The 25,882-nt window shown below is 38.5% G+C and overlaps 1 protein-coding gene across 1 annotated transcript; it reads left to right on the top strand.

Moving 5' to 3' along the window:
• Positions 1-6,212: 6,212 nt before the first annotated feature.
• Positions 6,213-21,815, top strand: LOC136828941 (zinc finger protein 850-like). Its single transcript, XM_067087324.1, has 4 exons — positions 6,213-6,272; positions 8,568-8,942; positions 10,120-14,094; positions 18,481-21,815. The coding sequence occupies exons 2-4, from the start codon at positions 8,604-8,606 to the stop codon at positions 19,309-19,311; spliced, it is 5,145 nt and encodes a 1,714-aa protein (XP_066943425.1). The 5' UTR covers positions 6,213-6,272; positions 8,568-8,603; the 3' UTR covers positions 19,312-21,815.
• The last annotated feature ends 4,067 nt before the right edge of the window (positions 21,816-25,882 follow it).

Here is a 25,882-nt window from a genome sequence, read left to right as displayed (position 1 = left end):
CATACTCCCTGCATTTGTCCCCTACAGTGCTAATTCCAAAGGCACCTCTAATAATGGTCCGTGCATTTTATCCCACCATTCATTCTTACAGACTGGAAAGACCTTACTACAGTAAACATCAATTACATTTGGTTTTGAAGCTCATTCGTTCTTGTTTAGGAAACAATTTCCTGGATGTACTGCACGTTCTGTCTTGAAGCCACTTCTTTCTAGTTTTAAAATATATGCGTTATGATGGAAACACTAATTCATTTCTCCAGTTCAAAGGTATTCTCGTACCCAACTCATTCACGAGCTCAGTCCTCAGTGATTTTCCAAGAGTGTAAGGGGTGTAAGCCACTTCGTCTTATCAAGTACTTATGTGTTATAATTTGATCTATTATTTTTTTTAAACGCTCTTGATTCAATGAATGTTTCTTAGACGACGTCTAGCTCATTCCCCGGCTTAATTTTACTATTTGCTCTTTCAGTGTGCATTCTATAATTATCCAAAGTCAAATTTACCCCTCATCATCATGCACAGAACGTTTCTCTTATTTTAATGAAGGTACGAGTTGAATGATTATAAGAAATTCCTTTGTAACCAACTCAGTACCTGGTTGTGGCAAATAAAATGGAAAAGACGATTAGATGCTACGAATACTTATTACCCTTTCCTGGTGACATTTGTCAAGGTGTTTTACTTTAATGTGTTACAAATCAACATTCACGAAGCGAAAGGTTAAGCTGTATCCAGGTGCAAAAGCTTTGGCTAAAGGCCAGAATGGGGATAACTTGCACTGCAGCTACCTTAATAAGGTGCAGTTCCACTGACTCGTTGAGAACTATTCAGCCTAAGACTAGAGTACCTCCCGCTGAAGGAAAGGCGCACTTGTAGGCATATTAGGAGGGAAAAAGAGGATTGCAAATCTGTCCCAGCCAAAGCTGTCCAGACTCATCTTGTTGCTGAAGGAGGTGCCTTCACCTAAAGGGGTACTGTATATTCCATTGCAACTATCGGTCTACAAAGATCTCGCTGAGGTGGGCAGCCCAAAGATCCTAATGAGATGGTCTTTTGGGAGATGGGGATAATAGCAACCATACAATCCTGGCGAAATGAACAAGTTGCGCACGCGCCATGGGCAGTAATACCAGATAGAACCATTCCGAAATCACAGCACTTACTTCCGTCGAAGGAGAAAAGTTTCCTGTACAAATGGAAAAATGTAATAACTTGATGTAAACATTGAACTGTTTTTGTTTCACCTTCTTTGATAGCCAAAGTTAGATATATCGAAATCGTATGTTGCTTAGAAGATTCATTTCATTTTTGTTCCACTGAATATCAGACTAAACTCTTCTGCATAGAGCACCCAACAATATTCTCAGTAAGTGTCGAAATGTACTGAAATTCCAGGAAACCAATCACCACGAGGCATACAGCACCATTGTTCATTCAAATCACTAAAAAGGACCGAATATATATCACTACCTCTCTTCTTCACTTTGTTACATCAAACGTACCCGAAGCTTCCCTTTCCAGCTCGTCTTTTGGGACTTGGCTTCAGACATTATCCATAGACAGAGAGCATACAGTCAATATGCGGGAGATTAACTTTGCCAGCCACTTTGCTAGCATCCAGGAGTTAACAAACTGCAAGGATTGTTCTGAGTTGCAGAGTATGGCACGATGTTGTCTCTGACACCCTGTAGTGGGCACACATGCTGGTGGATCCTCTTATTTGAGACTGAAAGATTAGTTGCTTGTCGTTAACTCTTTTGCCAAAGGTGCTGCTCAAAGTCGTAGCCTGATACACCCGAATTAGCACATTAGCCTTTATCGTATACTGATTCGTCATTTTTAGTTATCTGTAAAAGAAAACTATTGTAACGGCTTTGTCTGTCCGTCCGCACTTTTTCCTTCCGCCCTCAGATCTTAAAAACTACTGAGGCTAGAGGGCTGCAAATTGTTATGTGGATCATCCACCCTCCAATCATCAAACATACCAAATTGCAGCCCTCTGTCCTCAATAGTTTTCATTTTATTTAAGGTTAAAGTTAGCCATAACCGGACTTCTGGCACCGCTATAGGTACCAATAACATAGGCCACCACGCGGCTAAGACTTTCATGGGCCGTGGTCATGGACACTGCAATCTGTATTGTAATTCTTCTTATCTGAATTTTCATACTATATTTCAAACTATGCCACTTTTTTGTCAGTTCTGGGGCTAATCTAGCACTATGAAGCAATGAATATCTCGACCTTTAATAGCATTAAGTATCATGATGTTGCACCACTGATTTTAGTAATCTCATTTCTTAAATCTGTCTTTAAATATAATTCCCTTCTTCCGATATTTACCGCAGGAACTGATGTTTTATTCCTACTACCTCCTGGGAACGTTCATCTCCTCAATCCTCCTCTTCACCGAGTCACCTCGAGGACCTTGGATCGCTGCCGGCGTTTTCGGCCTACTCCTGGTCTTCGTTTTCGCGGCGGAACTGTACGTCTCCTACAGTGGCTTGACAGGAACGCCTATATCCTTCCCTCCTGAAACATTTCCCTCCGTGCCCCCTCAGGCAGGGCATCAACAGCAACCTCCGCCCCAGAACTTTCCGACGGAAGCCTACCCGCCACCCCCGACCTACTTGAACAGCCAAATGCAGAACGTGGACTTGGGAAACCCATTCGAAGAAAGCCATTTGCAACAGTTGTAAGAACTGGAAACTGTTGCCTGTGAAAACTTCTAGTGAGAAAGTGTTCATATGATTCATTATAATATTAGTGTCTTTTTTCTATATTTATCCCACTTCTCTTTATCAAATAAATCTCTTCTGCGTGTAAGGGTACAGGGCGGGAGTAACAGTCGCAATATATGATTTTCATGTGTCTGCTTTTGCGTTTTATGGGCTCTTTCGTCCATTTCCTTTTTAGCTCATTTGAAACTAAGATCATGGTGGGTATTACTGTAAGAATTATAATAAAAACAAGGATTCAAAGGCAGTAGTATAAGTTTGACTACTTATTTTTAATTATCTACAATGTCTCGATGCTAAATGTATTCAAATGTAGTTACCCACAAAGGAATGACTCCAAGCCTTACCATTGAACAGCCTTTAAAACTAGTGTGAATTTAGGGTTTGCATAAAAGATGGCTACAGTACTACGGTTTTAACTCAGCATGTCAAGAATCGTATTACAGAAGGAGAAGAAAAGTTGGCAATTTCGATCCTCCATGCAGTTCGTGTTAGCTAAGAATAGGCCAGGAAAATTTCCAGTTGTTAACCAGTCTCCAGAAAAGTTCATGATCTAATAAAAATTATGAAATTTGCTAAAAGTTGAATACTTACCCAAAACCTGTAACCTTTTCAGGAGTCTTTCCCTTAAAGAAGGGAAAATCGCAACAGCGAAAGACCGGTTAGACCGTTCGTTCCTCCTCGTACCTATTCCGAAGAGAAAATGAAAATGACATGATGGTCTTCTCCCACAAAAGACTTAATAAAACGTGTGAAGAATTACGAACATTAAAGTGAATACGACCAAAATTAGATCAATTATGTGGGACACGGCTGCACAGTTGTACAGAGACGAATATTTCTGTAACTCTAGGGTAATGTCTATTACGCATCTTCTTGCTTTCCTCAATTACATTTCGTCTTGTCACAAACATCACAATCTGTTAAAGATAGTTTGCATTTTTCTCAGATATAAAATACTGAAGACTTCAGTTAACTATACTCAGGGTGTAGGTATATACCTAGACCCAAGATCTAAATACTATTGCCTAGACCGTGACTCTTGTGACCATCGGATGAGTGGGGTGGGCTCAGCCCCTCACCAACTCACTCCTTCAGCCCCGTCAGTTGTTCGACGAGGGACAATCTTTAGGTTGGTCACAGGTGTGATTATGGCGAACGATTTTAGTTTTCTATATCTTGGAAAAATGCAAATGGGCCTAATCTTTAAAACGTGCGATTTACTCCTGCATAGGCCTACCTACAAACCCTAATGATAGAACTCGTAGAGGAGCAATGTGAAAGGTGTTCAGCACGGATTGTATAAAAGGTAAGTGGTTGAGAATGATCAAAGTTTTTTTTTTTTTTTTTTTTTTTGGTAGTTTCATGCCATGTGTAAGATTGTTCCGAAGGGAAAGTGACTGGTTTCTGCGTAAAAATGGCCTGGGACAAGGCTGTGTTATGTCTCCCTATAGCTGTTTCGTATCTTCATACAGTATATGGGAGAAGTAAGAGAACGGCAATCGAATGTAAGTGCAAAGTTGCAAGATGGAAAAAGTAAGTTGTAAATGAAGCGTAGGATGGTTAATATTCACAGATCATACAATACTAATTTATACAGTGTATATTTTTTCAACATTGGTCATGTCTCCTAATAGGGGTGGCTCCCGAGAAAAGAAGACAATAATCACTGCTTATTCCAACCTAATGCCTTACTAATTTAAAATTGGCTTCTTTCCGTATCTTGTTTTGTGAAACCAGAAAATTCATTTGCCCCATACACAACTATGCTGAGACTTGAGAAGGGTCATACGGCATATTTTATATTAATCGCCAAATGCACGCTATCCTAACACTCAGAAAATAATGTCAACATTCTCAGTGTGTCGTGGTTCAAATAACTTTAAACCATCTGTAGTCAGTACAGCCACTTCACACACCTACATAGAAGTTTCACAACCATTTCCCCAAAACCTTCTACCCACAATACATCTTTTATCCTATCTTGCATGCTCGCCCCGGCTCCTCGATTTTGAGGCCCTTCTGTAAAATACCTTTTTACACTTTATTTTTTTTTTCTCCTTCTTCCAACACCTGAGAATTGAACAATCTTTGTACCAACCTAGCATCACCCCCACTTCCAAAGAGAGGAGTGGTTCAACAATCACTTCATACATCCCTGCCTTGGCTTCCTGGACTATACTCCACGTTTTCTCCTTATTACAGTACTTTCCTTATTCTTGCCTCGTCTACTTTGTGACTAACCTCTTCTCTTATCCTACCATCACGACTCATCTTATCCCACGACCCTTGTACCACCTAATTATACTCATACACACTATATATATATATATATATATATATATATATATATATATATATATATATATATATATATATATACTGTATATATATATAGTATATATATATATATATATATATATATATATATATATATATATATTATAGATAGACCAAGAACAGAGTTCAACAATAATTAAACCTCACTGTAGTTCAATACCACAGATAGGACCAGGTTCTGGAAACGCACCATACCACTCTTGTCTTATGCAGCGAACTGTGAAGCTGGCAGTAAGTGACAGTGAGTCATTTGTGATGGGCCAACCGCAGGAAGGTTCATTTTTAAGAAAAAAAAAATCCTAACATATCCAAATGATAAGGTGATCGTAGGGGACTTGTATCGATCGTCTCATATTACCATAATTTTGTCGGTAAGTTATCGTTTTTATTCATTTTCCGATGAAACACCTCAAGGAAAATATGGGTAATTCCCCCATGTTTCATATATGAAAAGGGTTGGTATACATCTCGTTTTGGTCTTAGCACTTTCTAATCAAATTATCAAAGACGACAAAAGAATAAGGTAAAACCTGATCCCCTCAACGAACTCGCTCATGAACAAATTCAATGTGTAACCGTGGGGAAAATGCCGGATTATTGTTGATGAAGCCTTTAAGAGAAAGTGGGATGAAAGCGAGGCTTGAGAGGAAATACTCCACGTAAGGAAAATTTGATTTCTAGCGCCAAATTTTCGGTGGCACCTTTACGTGACGTTTACGATTGAGTCAATAGCAAGGAAGATAAGAGAAATGAATGACAATACTGTTACTTCCTGGGCCACGCTGCCAGGTGTACAATACAAAATAATCAACAGATTTTAAAATGTCAAATTTTCATTGCTAAAATAAACGATACAATTAGCTGTATAAGTATCCTATGTACCTAAATCTCACTTCTCTTCAGCCGAGTAGTAAGTTCATTAAAGTATAACCAATGACACACCCTACGTCTGGCAAATACCATTATGGTCACAACAACATCATAAATCTTAATAGAATAATCCTTTAAATTATTTTGAGCTGAAAATAATGTATTTATATAAAAAATAATGTAAATAAATAATCATAGAATTCATATATTCAAATTTATACTTTTTAGATCCTGATTCTAAAAGTTTTAGTTGCTTTATTGATTAATGTTAGCTTTTGTAGGTATTGTTTACATTGGAAAAGTATCTGGCGTCCTAATTTTGATGTAAGTTTTGTACAGGCTGCGTATTTATTTCGGGCAACTGATATCTCGTGGATGCTCATTGTATTTCAGGTCATATGTGGGTAGTAGTTGCAATTCAGGGGGGGAGGTTTGTTTCACGAAAATGCTTCCGTGTATTTCAGTATTGACTGAAAATGGCTGCTCTTCCGTCTGGCAGATACATCGAAGGTCGTCTCTGGTTTAGACCTCGGTAATAAATGTTGCGGCTGATGATTTTGCGTATGGGCTGTTATTCGTTCCTCTCTGGATGAAATGCGAGTTTAGGGGGAATTGTTGGGTTAACGCAGGTCAGGCGTGGTACGGGAATATACCCTGAATGACCAAAACCAGTCGGGCGTTGGGCAGTGGCTTAGCGAAGAGCTTATCCTAACCTAACCTGTTTTGAGCTTATTTCTCTTTATATAGCGTATAGTGTTAAGCTTTCACGAGCTCCATTACATCATTTTCAGTCCAGCGATATTTCAGAATAAAAGATGTTTTATGGTTTTCACTTACGACAATTAGGCTAGCCTACCTTGTCATAAATTTTATGGTGGATTTGTGGGTACGTTTATAAACTAATGGCCAATTTTGTTCGGAGAAGAAGATGGAATGAATCACACTGATATCAATGATTTCCTTGTTTGCACTAGCCAGTTTTGGCTTGATCTAGGGTAGCTTCTTCGTCCCCAAGGAATAGACTAGGCCTGCATACTTTCCATAACTCCCATTGCTAACCGAGTGATTATAAACCAAATTGTATGATATAAACAATCTGTGCTTTGTTTCTTTGCAAAACGACATTTGGTCCTCTAAGTATATCTTAGTTTAACAAGACCACGAGCTGACTAACAACTCTTCTAGGGCTGGCCCGAAGGGTTAGATTTATTTTACGTGGCTAAGAACCAATTGGTTATCTAGCAACGGGACCGACAGCTTGTTTTGGAATCCAAAGTACATTATAACGAGAAATGAATTCCTATTACCGGAAATAAATTTCTCTAATTCTTCATTGGCTGGTTGGAGAATTGAACGCGGGCCCAGCAGAGTGCTAGCCGCGAACGATACCAACCCGTCCAATGAGGAACTATTTGGTCCTCTGATATGCAAGCAGGAATACATTCTGACCTGTCACTGTGCTTACTCACTGTGAACTGTTCAGATATGAGTAGCAACCTAGGCCTCCATCTGACATTTGTTCTTACAGAAATACAAACCACTGTCATTTATATAAGAATATCATTAGTGTGAACTAGAGTGGTTGTTGAACTTAGTTACAAGGTCATTAGTTGGTGGTCATGGGGCTGAGCAGGGAAAATATCCTACTCTCACCCTCTGTCACTAACAATTTCTTTGGCTCCTGTGAAGAATGGACATCTCACTAGTCTCTCTACTGTTGGTGAATGTTGACAAGTAGATGGATTAATTTATTTTAATTTTTGTTGTTTTGCCCAACTGTTTTTCCTCTGCAGGGGAAAAAGACATGAACAGTGCTGTTGTGAGGTGCTTGGTCGTTTCACTTCTTCCATGATGGATGACCCTACAAGTACCATTTTCTTTGTAGGGGGAAGGCTTGCACCTGTGCTTCCCCTTGTCAGGAATATGTTGGTGGGCCATCTCCTCGGTGGTAGAAGTTTGGTAGAAGGACAAAGGGCAAGAAACATTCACTGGCCTCACCTGGGGTAGCATTCCCCTGGTGACACCACAAGATCCTTATGGTTCCTTCCTCTCTCTCCCTTCCATTCGTATGGTTGAACCTAGTGTTGGGAGAAAGGGACATGGCTGCCTCTTTCGAAAGGGTAGTTTGGAGGCAGTGGCTAAGACAAAAAGATTCTCAGGACTTTTTCATCAGCTGAGCAGTATCTTTTAAACCTATCTCATGGACAAGTCACAAGTAGTTAAAACTCTGGCTTGGCTAAGCGTTCATATGTGGTGTTGGGAGGAAAACAGGAAAATTGCTTGAGGTACCTGCAATTAATAAGGTAGAAAACAGACAGCCTACCAATCCTTGTCAGTATAGTTATAGCGAGATGAAATTTGGTAAGTTTAATATAGATATTGAGGATATTATTGTTAAAAAATCAAAGGGCTATCTTCCATGGTTTTTAAGTTAAAACATTTTTTTACAGTTATGCAGGCTTTTGAGGTGGGGTTTATAACAAGCCATTTTTTCCAGTTTTGCAGTTTTTTGGGCTTAAAAACAACACATTCTAGGGACTTGAAGTTATAGATTTTCAAAAGCAGCATTTTGTCCCTGTAAAATATTTTACGTTAATGTTTATTCACTTGGTCTTGCAGGTACTTGTTCAATACGTAGCCATGACTTGAATCAAAATGGAGCCCGGTCCTCCTCTTAACCTGACAACCACCGTCAAGGTGGAGGAGCTGAAAGTAATGGCTGCAGAGGAAGAACCCAGGGACTTCACTGTAGAAGGAGAGCTAGTAGAAGAGCCCGAACCCGACGAAGACGGGAAGAAGGATCATGCGGAGGACACCTTGAATTCCAGTGAAGAGAGGGAAGTAAATGAAGACACCAAGGAAAATGCTGTAGTACTGGCTGTAAAGGACAGTACATACGGTGCAACGAAGAGTTACCAGTGCTCAGAATGTCAACAATGCTTTTCTCGAGCGAGTCAGTTAAGAAGTCATGAGCGATCCCATCTTGAAGATCAGGTACATACTCTATAATTTTTATATTTCAATCCGGTATAAAAAACTTTAATTTTATGTATACTTGATTTTGTAGTAATTTAGGACATTCCTAATTTATCAGGTAGGTTATCGATCAATTAAGAGTTGACACACACAGGAAGGAAGCCATTACCTTGCTACATACAGCTTCTCAATTTCTATGCTAACCCCAATAAAGTGCAGGCATCCTAACTGGAATTGTTGACTGGAATTTTGATATGTTACTCCACACGTCACTTTGTGTGTATGTGAAAAAATCGCGCATGCCGGTTAGTTAGGTTCCTATAAAAAGTTTGTGTGTCTGTGAATTCGTGCAACTTGAAGCGTGTGAGATCGAAGTATTACTGTGCATGTAGTTTCCAAGTAGAGATTAAACTTGCCAGTCAGTTGAGAGACTACCATCCCATATAAGAAGTGAGTCTCCTACATAAAAGGTGGTGGTGTGCATTTGTTTCTTGGAATACGCACCACCACCTTTTATGAAATATATAAATCAATTTTCAAATTGATTTATATATTTCATAGGTAAACAAACCAGGGCCTTTTATCATGGCCCCTGATGCTGATTGAAAAAGTGCTTGCTGCTTCGGGTGAGATGAGGTTTCCCCCCACTCACCTACCTCCAGTGAACCACCTTATCAAGTTTCAGCAATCTATTCCGGTTCATGCAGTCATACGTAAAAGGCCCTGGTTTTTATACCTATGAAAAGTACAGAGTTCTTTGAAAATTTGTGAATTATTACCAGTTTTAGAAATGCCGTGTTAGAAAGAACTGGGTATTTATAGTAGCCAGTGAGGGTTATAGAGGATAATTTTCCAGCTTGTAAATACTTGCTGTGTAATGGGAAGCTAAAAAAAAAATGCAAATTATGCTTTATATTTTACATTGCTGTCAGTATATTATTGCATAAATAATTGTAGATTTGTTTTTTAATGAAACCAAATTTGGTAAAAGGTTATATAATATTGTAAGCGCTGAATGGCCTTAGTTGCCCAGTGCTTGGCATGTATGCCTAAAATCTAGCAATCTATCTATCTATCTATATAGTATTATCAGTGGTATAGCAGATTATATAGACATAAGTTGAATGCAGTATGTTACCAGACTTCTCATTGTGTTGTGAAATTTATTTTAGTTATGCTAACATTTTTTTTCCAGGTTTATGAGTGTGACCAATGTGATAAAGTATTCCCTCGTATAGGATTGCTGATGAGCCATCGTGGGAAACATCATCGCCAAAGTTTTTCTTGCACCGAATGTGATGCAAAGTTTCCCCATTATAATAATTTCCGCCTACACTTGAAACGTCACAAGGGGGAAAGGCCTTTCCAGTGTAGTGATTGTAATATGGCCTTTGTTCAGGTTTGTCATCTTCATATACATCGCCGAATTCATACTGGAGAGAAACCCTTCCAGTGTGATGTATGTGAACAAAGATTCAAACAAGTCTCCCATCTAACAACTCACATGAGAATTCACACCAAAGACAAACCTTATTCGTGTGACGTTTGTGATGCGTCATTCTCGCAGACCAGTAGCTTGACACGACACAAGAGAAGGCATAGCGGGGAGAAACCTTTCAAGTGTGAAATCTGTGGTGCTCCTTTTATTGAAAAGCGAAATCTCACTCGCCACATGCTTACTCATACGGGTGAAAAACCTTTTAAGTGTGATACTTGCGATGCTAGGTTTGCCCAAATGATCGACTGCAAGCGTCATAGGATGTCTCATGCTGGGCTTAAGCCCTATAAGTGCGATGTGTGCGAAGCAGCTTTCAGTCGAAAGAATAACTTGAGATGGCACAAACTGACCCATGAAGGGGATACGCCATTCAAATGTGAAAAGTGCAACGCCGGGTTCAGTTTGATGAGAGACATGAAGACGCATATGAGGACACACGCTGGAATCAAGCCATACTCTTGCGACCAGTGCAGTGCTACTTTCGCTCAGCACAGCACGCTAAAGCGCCATAAGATTATTCATTCTAGTGAACGTCAGTTTATTTGTAACATATGCAAAAGCTCGTTTAAAGAGAAGAGTGGTTGGAAAAGGCACTTGTTACGGCACGAAGGGGTGAAGCCATATAAGTGCGAAAAGTGTGATTCGACATTCATTGAATTTCGTAACTTGAAAAGACACAAAGTTGTTGTTCATGGTGAAGAACGTTTTGAAGGATCTGACGTAGTTTTGGATCAAAGAGAGTTAGAGAATATCCATATTGCTAATGCTTCAAGAAAGAGAGCTGAAGAAAAGAATGAAGGCGAACCTTTGGGAGAGCTCTATAGTGCCAATTTCCAAGCAACAGCCATACCTTTGCCAAAAAAAGAGATCTTAGCACAGCCACACACAGACCATACAGAAAGCACTTTGGTGATAGCTAATTCTGCTCCACAACCTCAACAACCTCCACAGCCTGAAGTGACAGCAGTTGCACCAGCTCATCAGCCGCAGTTACCAGAGATATTAACAATACCATCTCATGCACCAGGACAGATGCCCACCCTTTTGCTTACACAGCCAGGGCAGCCCCCAAAGCCTGCACGTCCCGCGAACTCTTGCCAAAATCATCAGTCTCACGTGCTGACGTTTGTGGAAGGCAGTTACAATCAGTGGCAGTCTTGGTGCTTTTGTGATACTCCAAACATTCCCGATTCATCTCATACTATGATTGTTACTTCAGGAGCAGTAGTCAGCCAACACACAACTACAAGTGACTCGGTAGTGTCTGTAGCTCCACCACAGCCAGAAATTACATTCACTGAACTCCCTCCCAGTCAGCCACATCAGGCGGTAGGAGTCCAAGAAGTTAACCAGTCAGAATACCAGGTTAGTCAGTATAATGGTGATTATGGAAACACCTTACATCATTATGAAGAAGCTTCTCAGGCCTCTGGAACCTTACCATCAGACAGTCATCATCAGCGACAACAGCTGAACCAGCAGAACAGTGCAAAAATGAGTTCCATTGAAGAACAGAGGTTGTTCCCCATGAGTGAGTTAGAGACATCAGAACATGAACATCATCAGCAACACTATGAAGCACAAAACCAGCACATTCAGCAATTAGATTCACAGCAGCAACCAATACTTCAGCAGCAGCAGCAGCAGCAGCCGCAGCCACAGCAGCACCAGCCACAGCAGCAGTATATCCAGCAACAACAGGTCCAACAACAGCAGCACCAACAAACATCCCTTGCTAGTGCTGTCCCGTCATCTCACCCTACTTCATCTGAACCTCCTTCTCCATCCCAGCCTTCACAGCAGCAAGTTCCGTCTCATCCGGAGATGGAAGCAAACTGTGAGGAAATGCAACCGTCAGTTGACCCCTTAGTCACTTTCCAGTATAGTTTAACAGTCAGTAATCCAGCCACGGGTGATATACAAATTCAGAGCGAGGCCTTCCCTGCCAGTTCTTCCGATCAGACGCCAACAGAGACGCAGGTCAAAAGAAAGCGTAACATTAAAGGGAAGTACACTAAACGACCTGTGAGCGAAAATCGTGTCCATTCCTGCCGCTCTTGCCCTAAGACCTTCACTAAGGAAAACCATTTGCTTATCCACCAGAGAACCCACACAGGTGAGAAACCATTCCAGTGTGGTGTATGCCGTCAAGCATTTACCCACAAGAACAGCCTGACAATTCATATGCGTGGGCACACCGGTGAAAGGCCATATGTTTGCACAACATGTGAAACCTCTTTCACCCAAAAAAGCAATTTGAGAGTTCACATGCGAATTCACACAGGCGAAAAGCCTTTCAAGTGTACTTTATGCAGTGCTTCTTTCACCCAGGGTAGTCACCTCACAGCCCACATAAGAATTCACAACAATGACCGACCATTTAGTTGTGGCTTTTGTACGCAGAGTTTTACGCAGCGTAGTGCCTTGAAGCGCCACACAATGACCCACACTGGCCACAAGCCCCACAAGTGTGATCGATGCAGTGCAAAGTTTTCTCAGAAAGACGACCTGAGAAGACATCAGAAAATTCACTCAATTAACGAAAGTAACAAAGAGTCTAGTCCACCCAAAAAGCACCGCGCACAGGATAGTGAGGCTGGCAGTGCTAAACGTCCAAAAATTGATGAGAAAGAGAAGGTCGAGTTTCTCTGCACAAAGAAAGATTGCTCAAGTAAATTCATGAAGCATTACTCACTGATGAGACACATTCGCACTGTCCATGCGGAAGGTAAATGGAAGGGAGAGGGAAATGACGATGCATTGCCCCAAGAGGAAAGCAAGAAAAAGAAGAAGAGACCAATTGCAAGCGATTCTCCTAAAAAGATTCAGAAGTCCAGCAAAGAAAGCGAAGCTTCGTCGACGGAGCCAGTCAGAACTAGCAGGCGCATACGTGAGGCAGCAGAGAAGAAGAAAGTTAAACAGGAAAATTCGGACTTTATAATCGGGGATTTCGTCGACATAGTAGAAGAGGAGGACGACATAAAGCCTTACAGTAAACAGAGGTCACCACTCAAGAAAGAAAAAATTGTTCCTAAGGTTGAAGCTAAAGAAAAGATGGAATCGTGGTGTTTCTGTGAGGTGCCTCATGGACCCAATGAACCTCATACTCATGTTAGCATCGAACCAAAACTCTCAGGAGAGCAGCAAACTAGCCTGTCGCAAGAGGATTCTCTTTCTCGAAGCGCAGACACTTCTGGCGCAGCCTCTCTGCTTCAGTTATCAATGGAAAATGTACAACACAACCCTCCTACTGTGCTTGCAGGCGCTTACCCACATCAGGCTGTGTCTGGAACAATGACATTAGAAGCATCATCTATCGTAGCTGGACCCCAAGTTGTTAATAATGCTGTCAGCATAGCACCGACTGAACAGCAAACTCAAGGAATAACAGCAGTTTGTCAGCCTGACCCATCAATCAGTCAGTTGTCATCAGGCGTAAGTCATGCTGGTGTTCCAAGTCAAGCAACAGGTCGGATAGTAGGACAGCCTGTAATAACGACTACACCAGTTTTATCTACCGGACAGCTGGTTAATGCCAGTCAGATAATGGCGCCAGATGCAGCAATCTACATTGAAGCAGGTGAAGTACTAAGCAATGGAGCAGTGGTAATCAGTCCTGGACAAGGAACCTTCATTAGCTATGAACAGATTTCAATCAGCTCTGATGGACAGGTAAGAAAAGTTGTGCAGTTCAGTACGATAACATATTATTTGGGATGAATCTTATCTACTGTTAAAGCTAGCTTACATTTTTGCACCATTAATTGTTTGGTCACTTGCTTACTATGATAAGTGGAAACCCTCATAGCCTCCCCACATCTTAGTGGGTGGTCATGAAGAATTCTGATAGTAAAACTAAAAAAAAAAAAATGTTTAAACGCTTTTATTTCAAAATGCACCAAAAAGTATGAAATAAAACTTTCTATGATCCACAATATTAATGGGTACTTACACTAAACATAAAAGCGTGGGGTGCGTACTCACCTAACTTCCATGCAACTCTATACAGACATATTTAAATTGAGAAGTTTCCGAAAGCAAGATTTCACAGCACGGATATGTGGGATTAAATCTCGCTGTGTACCTAGTGATGATGAAAGCTGGTTAAGACCTGAAGAGGTCTGTGACAGCAGTGACGGTGATAAAGTGATTGTTATCAGAGACTTGCATGTAATTAGGTTCCATACTTTGTAAGCTTCCTCAAGAACCTTTAAGAGTAGGCTGTACACGTCACTGTTAGGAATTGCTTGACAACTCGCATTACTGACATGAAATTTTGCAGCCATAAAGCTCTCTCTTTACTTATGTCTGTATATACACATTGCATCAGTAAAGTACGTTTTTCAGTACAGTACAATACATGTCTCTATAGAATTTTATGCAAGTGAGGGTAAGCGACCCACGATGTTATGTTTAGGCATAAGTGAGCACAAACGTTGTGCATACCAGAGAGTTTATTGAGGAAGGGGAAAAGAATGCAAGATTAGGCAAATAGGCAGCCCACACTTTAGACATGAGTAACCATTAATATTGTGGATTACAGAAAGTGTTATTTTATACTTTTTGGTGCATTTTGAAATAAAAGCATAGTTTAAAAATGTTTTTTAATCAGTTTTATTTGTGATTTTTTAGTGTTTGACAGTTGAATAAATACTGTTTGCATCGCCAGGTGACTAAACCGACTGCAGAGCCATGTCCTCGCTAGTTTGCATGGTCGTTCTGAAAATTTACGAATTTAAGGTCTGACACTACATGTTTCACGTCTATGAAAACATAATCCTCTTGCTAGGTGTTTCTGTAGTAGTATTTGATTAAACTTTTTTTTTTTTTTTTTTTTTTTTGTAATATTGCATTGTCACTGACTTTGAACATGTGCACCCAATCTGGGCGAAATCGGTCCGGTAGAAGTGGGTAAAATATCGGTTGCAAGTTTTGACCCAAACAGACAGACAGACAAACAAACAGGCAGACACAAAAGTCAAGTTCAATAAAAGCGTGAAAAACAGAAACAGTCCAATGCCACCTGGTAGGAAACAGGTGATGACAATATTGACAGTCCATCTGGGTTAGCCAAACAATTTTCTTTTGTTTATTGTGATTACTGATCTCACCTAATGGTACAAAGATGTAAGCTAAATTTAACAGTAATTAAGCATCCAGATGATTCATTTTATGATAAATATTTTTATAATTTGTTTAAAGAATCGTGTTCATACGAAGTTCAAACTGATCATGAACCAAATTGGTGTTCAGCCATTGGAAACAGTGAGATCATGCTATGAATTACTGAATACTAGTGATTATTAGTAGTATGCAGTATGGTAGGCAGCTGGTATATCCTCCATTTAAGGAGTGCACATGGCATAAGGCCCCATTATAAAGTAGGTGAGCATTGCTGTCTGATGATTGAAGGGATTTGCTTTAAATTTTACCACTTATTAAACAACTAATACAGTGGACTCCCCCCTATTCATGGTTTTGGATTTGCGACTTCACCTATTCACAGATTTTTCTGTGGAACGTATATACGTATTATTCACAGAAAATTTTCTATTTGTGGTATTTTTATAGAGAAATATTCACTAATTACTGTATTTTCACATCATTTTTGTGACTAAATGCACTTTTTGTGATAAAACTATTAAAATACTCAGGTATAAGCACTTTTAGAGGGTTTTTTTGTGTTTGAACTATCAAAATATGCAGTTCCAAGTGTTTTTAGAGGGTTTTAAGTGTTTGTGGATTTTAGCTATTCGCAGGGGGGGTGGTGGGTTATGCATCCCCCGCGAATACGGGGCGTTTACTGTATGTTTGTATGATGGTACTGTGTACTTCATAACATTTGTTTGAATACAATCAATTGAACATCTTTTTATTATACTTTCCTTTGCTAACAAAAAAGACTTTGTTAGCACAGGCCAGAACAAGAAAGAAGTGTCCAAGAATACCATCTCCTTTTGGCTGCGTGAAGTAATTAGAAATGCATACAGTACCCCTTCAATGGCAGATGCCAATACAGTGCATGCAAGAGCACATGATGTTAGGGCCTTGGCCCTTCCATCGCTTTCAAAAAGGACCTGTCAGTTCATAGGTACTGAAGGCTGGTACATGGGTTCATCAAACGACCTCTACCTCCTACCTTCGAGACGTTGCCTATAGGTCCTTGGACACTTTTGTCCTTGGGTTTGGTGGTGGCTGCTCAACAAGTTGTGTAGCTCAACCAGTTCCCCTAAGATTTTGTTTGTGAAAGTGAGAGTGAATGTGGTGGCTGGCCATCTTACTTTCCCTTTCTTCTTCTCTGCTTCTGGTGGGCAGGAGAGAGATATGAAGCATCATTTGCTGGAACTGGCTAGATACAAGTGAGTGAGCAACCAATCTATTTTCTCTTATAATTTTTCCTATACAATACAAATTCTAGAAATAGAAGCTAGTCCTACCCTCTCGTTTACAAGGGGAGAGATGGTTTGACATTAGAACAAGGTTGGTGTCTACCTAAGATTTGTTTTCTCCAACAATTACAGGTTCTTTTCCTGTTTCCTAGACACATTGTAGACTGGTGTTTCCATTGTGTCAAAGCCCAGATGTATGGCTGTTCAGTAATCTTTCGTTAAACAGATCAGATGCATATGACTCCTTCCTATGCTATAACAATTGACCGGGAAGTGAGGCCAGGTGAGCCAAACCACCAGTTAGTTCTGAAGCTTACTTTATCCTCCCACCAAAAAGTAAGTCTCCCCTACGTAAAGACCATGAGGTTTGTTCAGTATATGAACAAATGACAAATTTTTAATAAATTTTTATTTTTCATAACTAACAAACCAGAGGTCTTTACGTAAATACCCACCTCATGCCACCCCTCATATAGTTACCTGGGCTGGAAGTTAACTGGTAAGTCACACTGCACAAGAAGATGAGAGGTCAGGCTCCGCGTACTCTCTCCCTATTGGCTATCACACAGATGCCACCAAACCCTTGTTCTATTTTTAACTGGATCCAGCTTAAAAATTGTCATATTAATAATTAATTTGATATGTGAATCGTATCCTGATGTTTTGATGAGTAATATAGCTTAGACATTTTGTGCTGCAATTTGGATAAACCACACACACACACAGATTTTGATTATCACAGTCCTGGATCATTTTCCCTTGTTCACTGTAGCCATAACTTGGGGTAAATAGGAGTAAATTATATATAGGTGGAAAACAGTGTGTTCAAGAGAATGAGTGTGGTAGCACACCAGCAGGTAACTAGATCTAGTGCAGCCCAAAAGATACGCAGTGGCCTGGAAATTTGAAATCGGTGCCGAGTCAGTGGAGGAACTGGATTACAAGTTGGCAGATAAGTGAATGTCCATCTGCATCTTGCTTCTGATTGACATGTGCATTGTATTAATAGAAAGTAAATAAAATATCTTGTTCAATGTTTTCTATTACAGTACAGGTATTGTGATGAATATCCAAAAATGTTTTCTCACACGCTTTTCCTAAATAATGAGACAATAACCAGCAATTGTACACTTCATGTATAAAAAATGTTAATTAAATATGTGGTTGCAAAACAATGAGTTACAAATCTGTTCCACCAGGCATGATTAATTTCGTTGAAATTGCTTGTGGATATTTACCATTAACAAAAAACTGACAGTGTAGTACTGAATATTATTATTATTATTATTATTATTATTATTATTATTATTATTATTATTATTATTATTAGACCATCTAGTCACATTTTAGACTCGTAGGACTTGCCAGAAGAATATTTTCTTGAATGAGAAGTGAAGGTTTAGAGCATGGTAAAGTTTAAGTTGGATAGCCAAGCAGAAAAAGAATGGATAAAAAATAAAGGGCAGGAAGAATTGCAACAGGGGATGAAGGGTCAATGTAAAGAATCTAGAACCATCTCCAGTGTGTCATGCAGTGCTCACACTAAGAGGTGCCTCCCTGTGCTCATACTAAGTGATTCCTCCCTGTGCTCACACTAAGTGATACCTCTCTAAGCCAGTATAATACTGATGTGTATAAGGAAAGTTGTAAAGAATCTTAATATTTGCAGGTCATTGGTGTTCCAGTTGCCAGTTCTGGCACAGAAACCTTGATGCTACAACCAGCGGCAGTAACAGCGCCAGGGACGGGACCAGCCACAGTTGAGGCTGCTTCTACAAGTGGTACAGTCACTTACACAACAGCAACACAAGTCACTGAAGCCAGTGCTCCTCAGCCTGTGCAATATACAGCTATTGGTGGAGATGTTCTGAATTTATTTCCACAGGTGGAGCAAGGCAAAGAATCCGCACCCTCTGAAAAGTATCCTGTTGTTGCAAAGCCTCACGATTGCACTGTGTGTGGAAAACCGTTTGCCCAGAAGCACACATTGTTTACTCATATGCAGTCATCTCATCCTGACCTCTTCAGCTGTCCAGAATGCTGTCAGGCATTCACCACACGCGAGTTTCTCGAGTCTCATAAGGCGGAGCATCAAAAACTTCACGTGTGTTCTCGATGTGGTATGGCTTTTACAGGTAAATCGTTTTTGACTCGACATCGGTTACAGATGCATGGGAAAAACTCTTCTACCACAGAAGAAAAGGAGAGATCATTTGCTTGTGAAATATGTGGCACTAAGTTTTATCAGCAAAGTGATCTGAAGAGACATATGTTAGGACATACTGGAGAAAAGCCCTTCAAATGCCAGAACTGTGAAGCAGGTTTTACCCGCATGTCTAGTTTGAATAAACATCGACGCATTCACACCGGAGAAAAGCCATATGTTTGCCTAGTTTGTAGTGAGGCTTTTGCTTACCGTTACCAGTTCAACAGACACAAAGGTATTCACAAGCGACTAGAGCAAGATGATTATTCTATGCCATATGTGTTTGTGGAATAATGAACGAAGTATAGTACAGTACTGTTAATGTGTTTACCAGTGTGTATGTGAGGTAGGTATATTTCTTTTCATAGCAACATTTTGGTTTGTAGAGTGACCTATGCACTATTAAATACATTTAGACATTTTTAATTTATATGAATACTTTACTGAAGTTACTTAAAAAACTATTTAACGTAAACAGTGCATTACAGCTAGTACATCCATGCATGTTGCCGTTTTACAAAAACACCAGACGTCTAATCACAAGTTGAACAGAATTTAAGAATTCATAATTGCATGCACTTACATAGTCATCTGATGTTATGTGTTTTTGCATCTCACTATATTTCCTCTTTTATTTTTTCAAAGTTCTTGATTTTGGCTTCCAAATAACTGTAGTTATGTTTTCCAGCTTGCTTTTATTGTTATAATTACAGTACAGTACTTCATGCAGGCACTAAGGATCACAGAATTTAAATGTTCAAGAAAACGTGCTGACAATAATATTGCAGCACTCTTAACTTTCCAAGATTGCTTTCAGAAAAGATTAGTGTAGTTTCTGATGTAGTTTTATTTATGAAAAAGTTAAAAAACTGTATAACCAGTTGTATCGTATATTGCATAGTGATGGATTTTGTTGATTTCAAAAGGTTTTTGATAGTTGTTAAGGGGGTCATCATAGTCTTTGTCACATTGGAGTATAAGGAAAATATCAGTGTGTTAAACTCACAATATTTGTGCAATGGTAATGAGTAGAAACTATTACTGTAATTTTGTTTTAGAGAATTCTTTGCACAAATCAGCAAAAATTTATGTAAAAGATGAAATGGGTCTTGAATGTGGGCAAATATGGTCATCGGGAAAGAAACTTTTTGCATCAATGAATAACTTGGTAAATTCACAAAACACTTCTACTGAGGTTGAAAAGGAGAGAATTCTCTTGTGTTGTCCAGAAGATACTCTAAAGGAACTTCTATAAGTGAAGCTGTAATGTCAAAACTCCTAAGTTTAGCTCAAGAGAACTTCGGAAGACCTGCCGCTGCAAGCCACAGTTAAGCAATAACAAGGGCTCAGAGGACCGCCATGTGAAGTTAAGGGGTTACATAAAAATAAGACAGAAATGCTTATCTTGGTTTAATTATTGACAGTGTTTTTAACTTCATCTTTTTTTTGATATTTCTGTTGTAATGTACCTGAATACAGTAATGGAATTATGTACTATCATTTATATTGTAAAGTATTTTAACAAGACCTCCGAGTCTCACTTTTACTCATGGGGCTTGTTTGAATAATTCATTCACGAGAGATGAAAAATGAAGCAGAGTAGAGTGAAGGAAGCTTGGCCCTCTTGATGGGAAAGATCAAAATGAGCGAATGATAATTCTGTAAAAGGTAGAAAGCAGTGGGAGAGTGCTGTGCGAAACCAAGCTGTAAGCAACATTCCTCCTACTAGGACAGGAATTGGAAACTGTAGGTGGGCTACCTAACTTACATTAACGTAAGTATTATTGTTTTCATGTGTCATGGAAATCAAATCAGCAGTCATCCCTCCCTTATACCTTGTATGAGCTTTGTACCCTTAGGATTGGTGTAAACAAATGTATAAAGAAATGTGTGTCACTAAGCTAATGCTTCTCTTGGGAAGAAACAAGGTGCTCTGTTGTAGATCATTGTCAAAATGCCTCATAGAAGAATATAAAGCAAAAAAATGTGGAGGTTACTATGCATGGTTAATGCTGTGGAACTTTCTCAAAATTAACTACTGTACTTTAAATTTAACTGATTAAGGGGTAGTAACTGCTTCGTGTTAACATTGGAACATGACTGTCTCACTTTTTTCCTGTCCAAGATTTGGAAAAAGAGTTCGGTGAGGTCTTATGCAGGTTTTTGGTTCTAGGATTATAACAAGATTTACAAAATTGGGAGGGTTTGAGTTAGGAAGGGCATCTGTCTGTAAAATATCTGCCAAAACCAATTATGAAATGAGCCGTTTGCGACAGAAAAAGGTGGAGGAGGTTCATTAAAAACAGTAACTCCAACTAAGGATTAAGTTGAGAAGAAGAAAAATTTCAGTACCATTTGTTGTTGATGATTATGTACAGGTGATATATGGTAATGATTGTTATCTTAAAAATCATAATCCAGTATATGGTAACTCAAGCAGTGGAAACCCTGGAGCATTAGAACCACCCATTGAAAATGGAGAAAATAACAAGAACGAAATTACGGAATCTACACTACCTCTTCTGAAAAAGGGGTAATAAGATTACATTACCCATTCATTATTTGTTTTTAGCATAACTAATTAGTGTTGGTAACTTATTCCTTGGTAAGCAGTCTTTTAGTATGGAGAAATTGATTAAGGTAATTGTTATCTTTACTGCTGATATGCCAGTAATTAAACATGATTTCCATTATTAGAGCATAAATGGAATATTATGATTAAACCCAAAAGAAAAGGCAAACTTAAAATTAGTTTTTGTAAGAATTAAATCTCCAGATCTTAAAACTTTTAAACAAAATGTAAGAAAAGTAAATATCACATGCTTCCCTTAAATGCATGAAATACCAATATATACTTTTATGTACAATAGAAATGTTCATTACTTAATTACTCTACTAGAATGTTCTAGCCATTTTACAAAATTTTTGTACAGTCAGGATTTCTCTGTGGTGGTAACTAAACTAGTCTGTTATGATATATTGCGTAGGGATGACAGAGACTTGCACTTCCTTATTTCATGCTGAAGTGCATTATTTTAGTGTTGAAAATTACTGGTTCATGTCAGGAAAGAGTTATTTAGAAAATATTGTCCAATTTGAGGCTCTCTTATAATGTGAGAAGTAGAGACTGTGGCTTAATCATTGGACTGTTATGTATGGAAAATCTGAAGGGGAATGAGAGCCTTAAGAGGTTAAGAGCAGTCATATAGTAATTTATTAGAATTTCTAGCGTCATATTATTATTATTACTGAATGAGTAAGTGAGTGTTCAAAGCAGGCTGATGATGATGATGATTATCATTATTATTATTATTATTATTATTAGTGCAAATTTGTTCAACCAGCTGAATGAGTTTTATTTCACTGTTCTGATGATTGGCTGAAATGGATAAACAATGAAAGACATAGCAACGCAGCCAGGAGACATTTCAAAGAACCTGTAGTACTGCCTGCATCAGTGCAACGGGTTATGTATTATATTTGACATTTAAAGTTCTTGAGGTATTATTATCATTAGTATTATGTGATCTTTATGAGCTGCAGGTGCCTTCAGTATCCGAGTAACAGGATGATAATGTTAAAGTGATGATGATCATCAAATGTATGGCAGCCATTCTGTTTGAACTGGTTAAGTTTTCCATTTTTTTTTTTTTTTTTTTGTGAATTGATGTTTATTGGCTGTAGAACATCCCAGTGGTAGCATTTATTTTAGATACCCTCACATGTCAGAATTGGGCAGTTGATATCTGTGAGCCCCACTGGGGATTTACAGTGAGCCTTTTGTAGCACGCTGTAGATGGCACTAAAAGCCTTGCTCCAAGCCCCCAGTTCCCAGTTTCATTGCTTTCCTACATGTTACTTCTTGTCAACTCCCTCAGAGCTATAGTAGTTTAGAAATCCACTGTTAATTCTTTCCTAGATTTTGGTGCTTTTTAGCCTCTGCGTAATCGTTGGACATTTAAAGACGTTTCTTACTATTATCCTTTATTCTTTTGAGTTTTAGTGATTTCCTATGTAAGTCCATTTAATGACTCGAATCTTCTCGTTACTGGCAGCATCTATAACCTCTCGAGCAATTAGAGTAGTACATCTAATGGAATCCATATGAGTGTTGGGAGGTCTGTCTGTCACAACTGTCCATCATTAGAAAGTACCTTCTTGGACTATATGCTGTATAATGTTTTCGTTGCGTTGACGTATTTGAACAAATAAATGAAATTCAGCTATATTTGTACTCGGATTAAAAAATATATTTATTTAAATATGCATGCTGTGCTTAATTATTTGCTGTGTGGTCCACACCATTGTCTAAGACATGTATTGACATATATGGGAACGTGAAATATGATTCATTCTTTATTTGAAATTCAGCCCTGTAGTAGTTTTGGTCGAAGACTTTGTATAAAGTTGACTACTTTAAGCCAGACACTTGTAGGTTATTGGTATCAAAAAGACTGAAACGTTTCTAAATTATTTTAGAAGAATTGTCAGCCATAATAGGGCCAAGCCTGTGAGAATTAAGTGTTAATTTGAAGGTCTGGTTAAACTGTCAATGACAACCTTCATCCTCTACTGAGGCACATAGATATATATAATTTTACTCAGCTGTCATGTAGTGACTTGTATCTCTGTGCCAACCATTCAGAAAACTCCAAAAGGTCTCTAGTATTTTTTAAACTATAGACTAATACTTCACAGTGAATTATATTGTTCATCCATTACATTGTTAACATAAATTACGGTGATCCCTTTGCTCACGAACTTAATCCATCCTAGTAGGCTGTTGCGGAACCAGTTTTTTCATCAGCCAAAGCTATTTTTCCCATTGGATATAATTTGTAATTGCTTAGTTTGTTCCACACACTCCAGATGATTGCATATTTTAAGTTTTCATAACAACAGTAATAGGCTAAAATTGCACGCAACAACAATGGAATGTCTAAAGTAAAGAGAGAGAGAGAGAGCGATATGAACTAGTACGTCCAAACTGTGCTTACCATTGAAACAATTTCACCCAATAATTATCCAAATCAGCAATAATTTTTCCACCTCTTATTACTTTTTGTCTTTGTTTCATAAGCATTGTCACTCCTTCTGCAACATCAGGTGCTTTTGATGACCTCTTTGTATTAATATCACTCAGATTGTGGACTTGACCATACCAGACTGCTTGGCAACATGGGACACAAGCAACAACTTTCGTGTGTCACTATACCGCACTGTAATCCTTTTTTTCAGCCTCTTCATAATCATTTTGGGATTTACTTTTTATTTTGTAACTTTACTCATTTTTTGTAGACCCGTCTTGTTTTTTGTTGGGATTAAAACAAAAGATTACACTAGAAAAAGAGGACACAAGCAACAATTTTCGTGTCACTGTACTGCACTGTAATCCTTTTTTTTTTTCAGCCTCTTCATGATCATTTTGGGATTTACTTTTTATTTTGTAACTTTACTAATTTTTTGTAGACCCGTCTTGTTTTTTGTTGGGATTAAAACAAAAGATTACAATAGAAAAAAAAAAGATGCAGTCCACAAAAATTTCAGCATAGGTGAAGCGAGCGAGATCTGTTGTAAAACTGAAGCATGGCACTGGAAATGTTTTCTTCTCCATATTGCTGTTTTTATTTACAGCAAATACATATTCTAGTTTGCTGTTTGTAAACCATTGCATTTTTCCCCTCAGAATTTGTGTTCATAGACTTGTATGTCAGTAGTGCAGTTCAGTATGACCATTGATTCCCAATTTGAGACTCATATGGGTGTGTTCTTAAATTTGAAGTGAAAAATGGACAAAGGTAAAATTAAAGAAATTGAAAATCAAGTACAGTACAAAGGATGAAGGGAGCAGCTGGGGTGTGTGGCATGCTGCAAAGAAACTTTTATACCATCTACAGACGAGGCTCACTCATCTCCTTAAAGCTGGTATGCATATCATCATATTGATAGCCTAGCACTAGCTTATATGTTTGCAGCCAACTAAAAACTTATGTTTTATTCAAGTAGTGTTGGATTTGTAAAAGGGACTGTTCAACTTGTGATTAGAATTCAAGGGCAGTAGTGCATCACTGGGTTGTATGTTACAAAATATATAGACATTTATAAAGATCTTAGAACCTAGGTGCACAAGAAACTTTAAACTTATGTATATTGTCAAGAGATGTTTTATAATGACACTGCCATCATTTGTATGACATATCAGCACAGACACTTTTGCTATCCAAAAATTTTACCTGTCTCATTAAGAAATGTTTGTGTACAATGATGTAATACAGAGCTGTTACATAAGGCACTGTACTTCATTATATTGTAAAACTTGAGTAGATTTCACCTATTTTCATACAGTATATGTTAAGGTCTGTGACAAGTGTTCCTGTATAGTCAGTATGGAATGTCTGTATTGTATTAGTTTTTAAAATTTAGCTTTAATTATTGTAAATTGTAGATAATTTAATTACAGAATTTTATGTAATATTGAATGTTTGTACATAAAATATATACTGTAGATTTTGTTTAGAAGGAAATATAAATCAAAGCAAGCCCTATATATTCCTAGCTGTTCTATTCCTAAACATTGTATCAGAATACCATGGGTGTTTGCTAATTTATCTTTGCAACACCAACTTCATTCAAACCCAAAATGAGATGGGAGTTGTTTTAAAATTTGCGATAAAACAGATAAACAAGAAAATGATTCATTTAGGATAAGATTTAAAAAACTGTACCCGTATAATAAACATACCTCTTATTTTACTCAAGGGTTGCAGGATAAGCAAAATGTACCTCGGGTATGTGCATTTTTAGAATTACATTTTAGAAACAAAAATACATTGTCTAAAAGATACTTCATAATGTTTATATTTTG

Source organism: Macrobrachium rosenbergii, chromosome 43, assembly GCF_040412425.1.
Source record: "Macrobrachium rosenbergii isolate ZJJX-2024 chromosome 43, ASM4041242v1, whole genome shotgun sequence".
NCBI lineage: Eukaryota > Metazoa > Arthropoda > Malacostraca > Decapoda > Palaemonidae > Macrobrachium > Macrobrachium rosenbergii.
This window is presented reverse-complemented; position numbering and strand designations above follow the sequence as displayed.

Coding starts and splice junctions, on each gene's coding strand:
- LOC136828941 (XM_067087324.1), top strand. CDS start 8,604: ATGGAGCCCGGTCCTCCTCTTAACCTGACAACCACCGTCAAGGTGGAG. Junction 8,943..10,119: donor GATCCCATCTTGAAGATCAG/GTACATACTCTA, acceptor TTTTTTTTCCAG/GTTTATGAGTGTGACCAATG. Junction 14,095..18,480: donor CAATCAGCTCTGATGGACAG/GTAAGAAAAGTT, acceptor TAATATTTGCAG/GTCATTGGTGTTCCAGTTGC.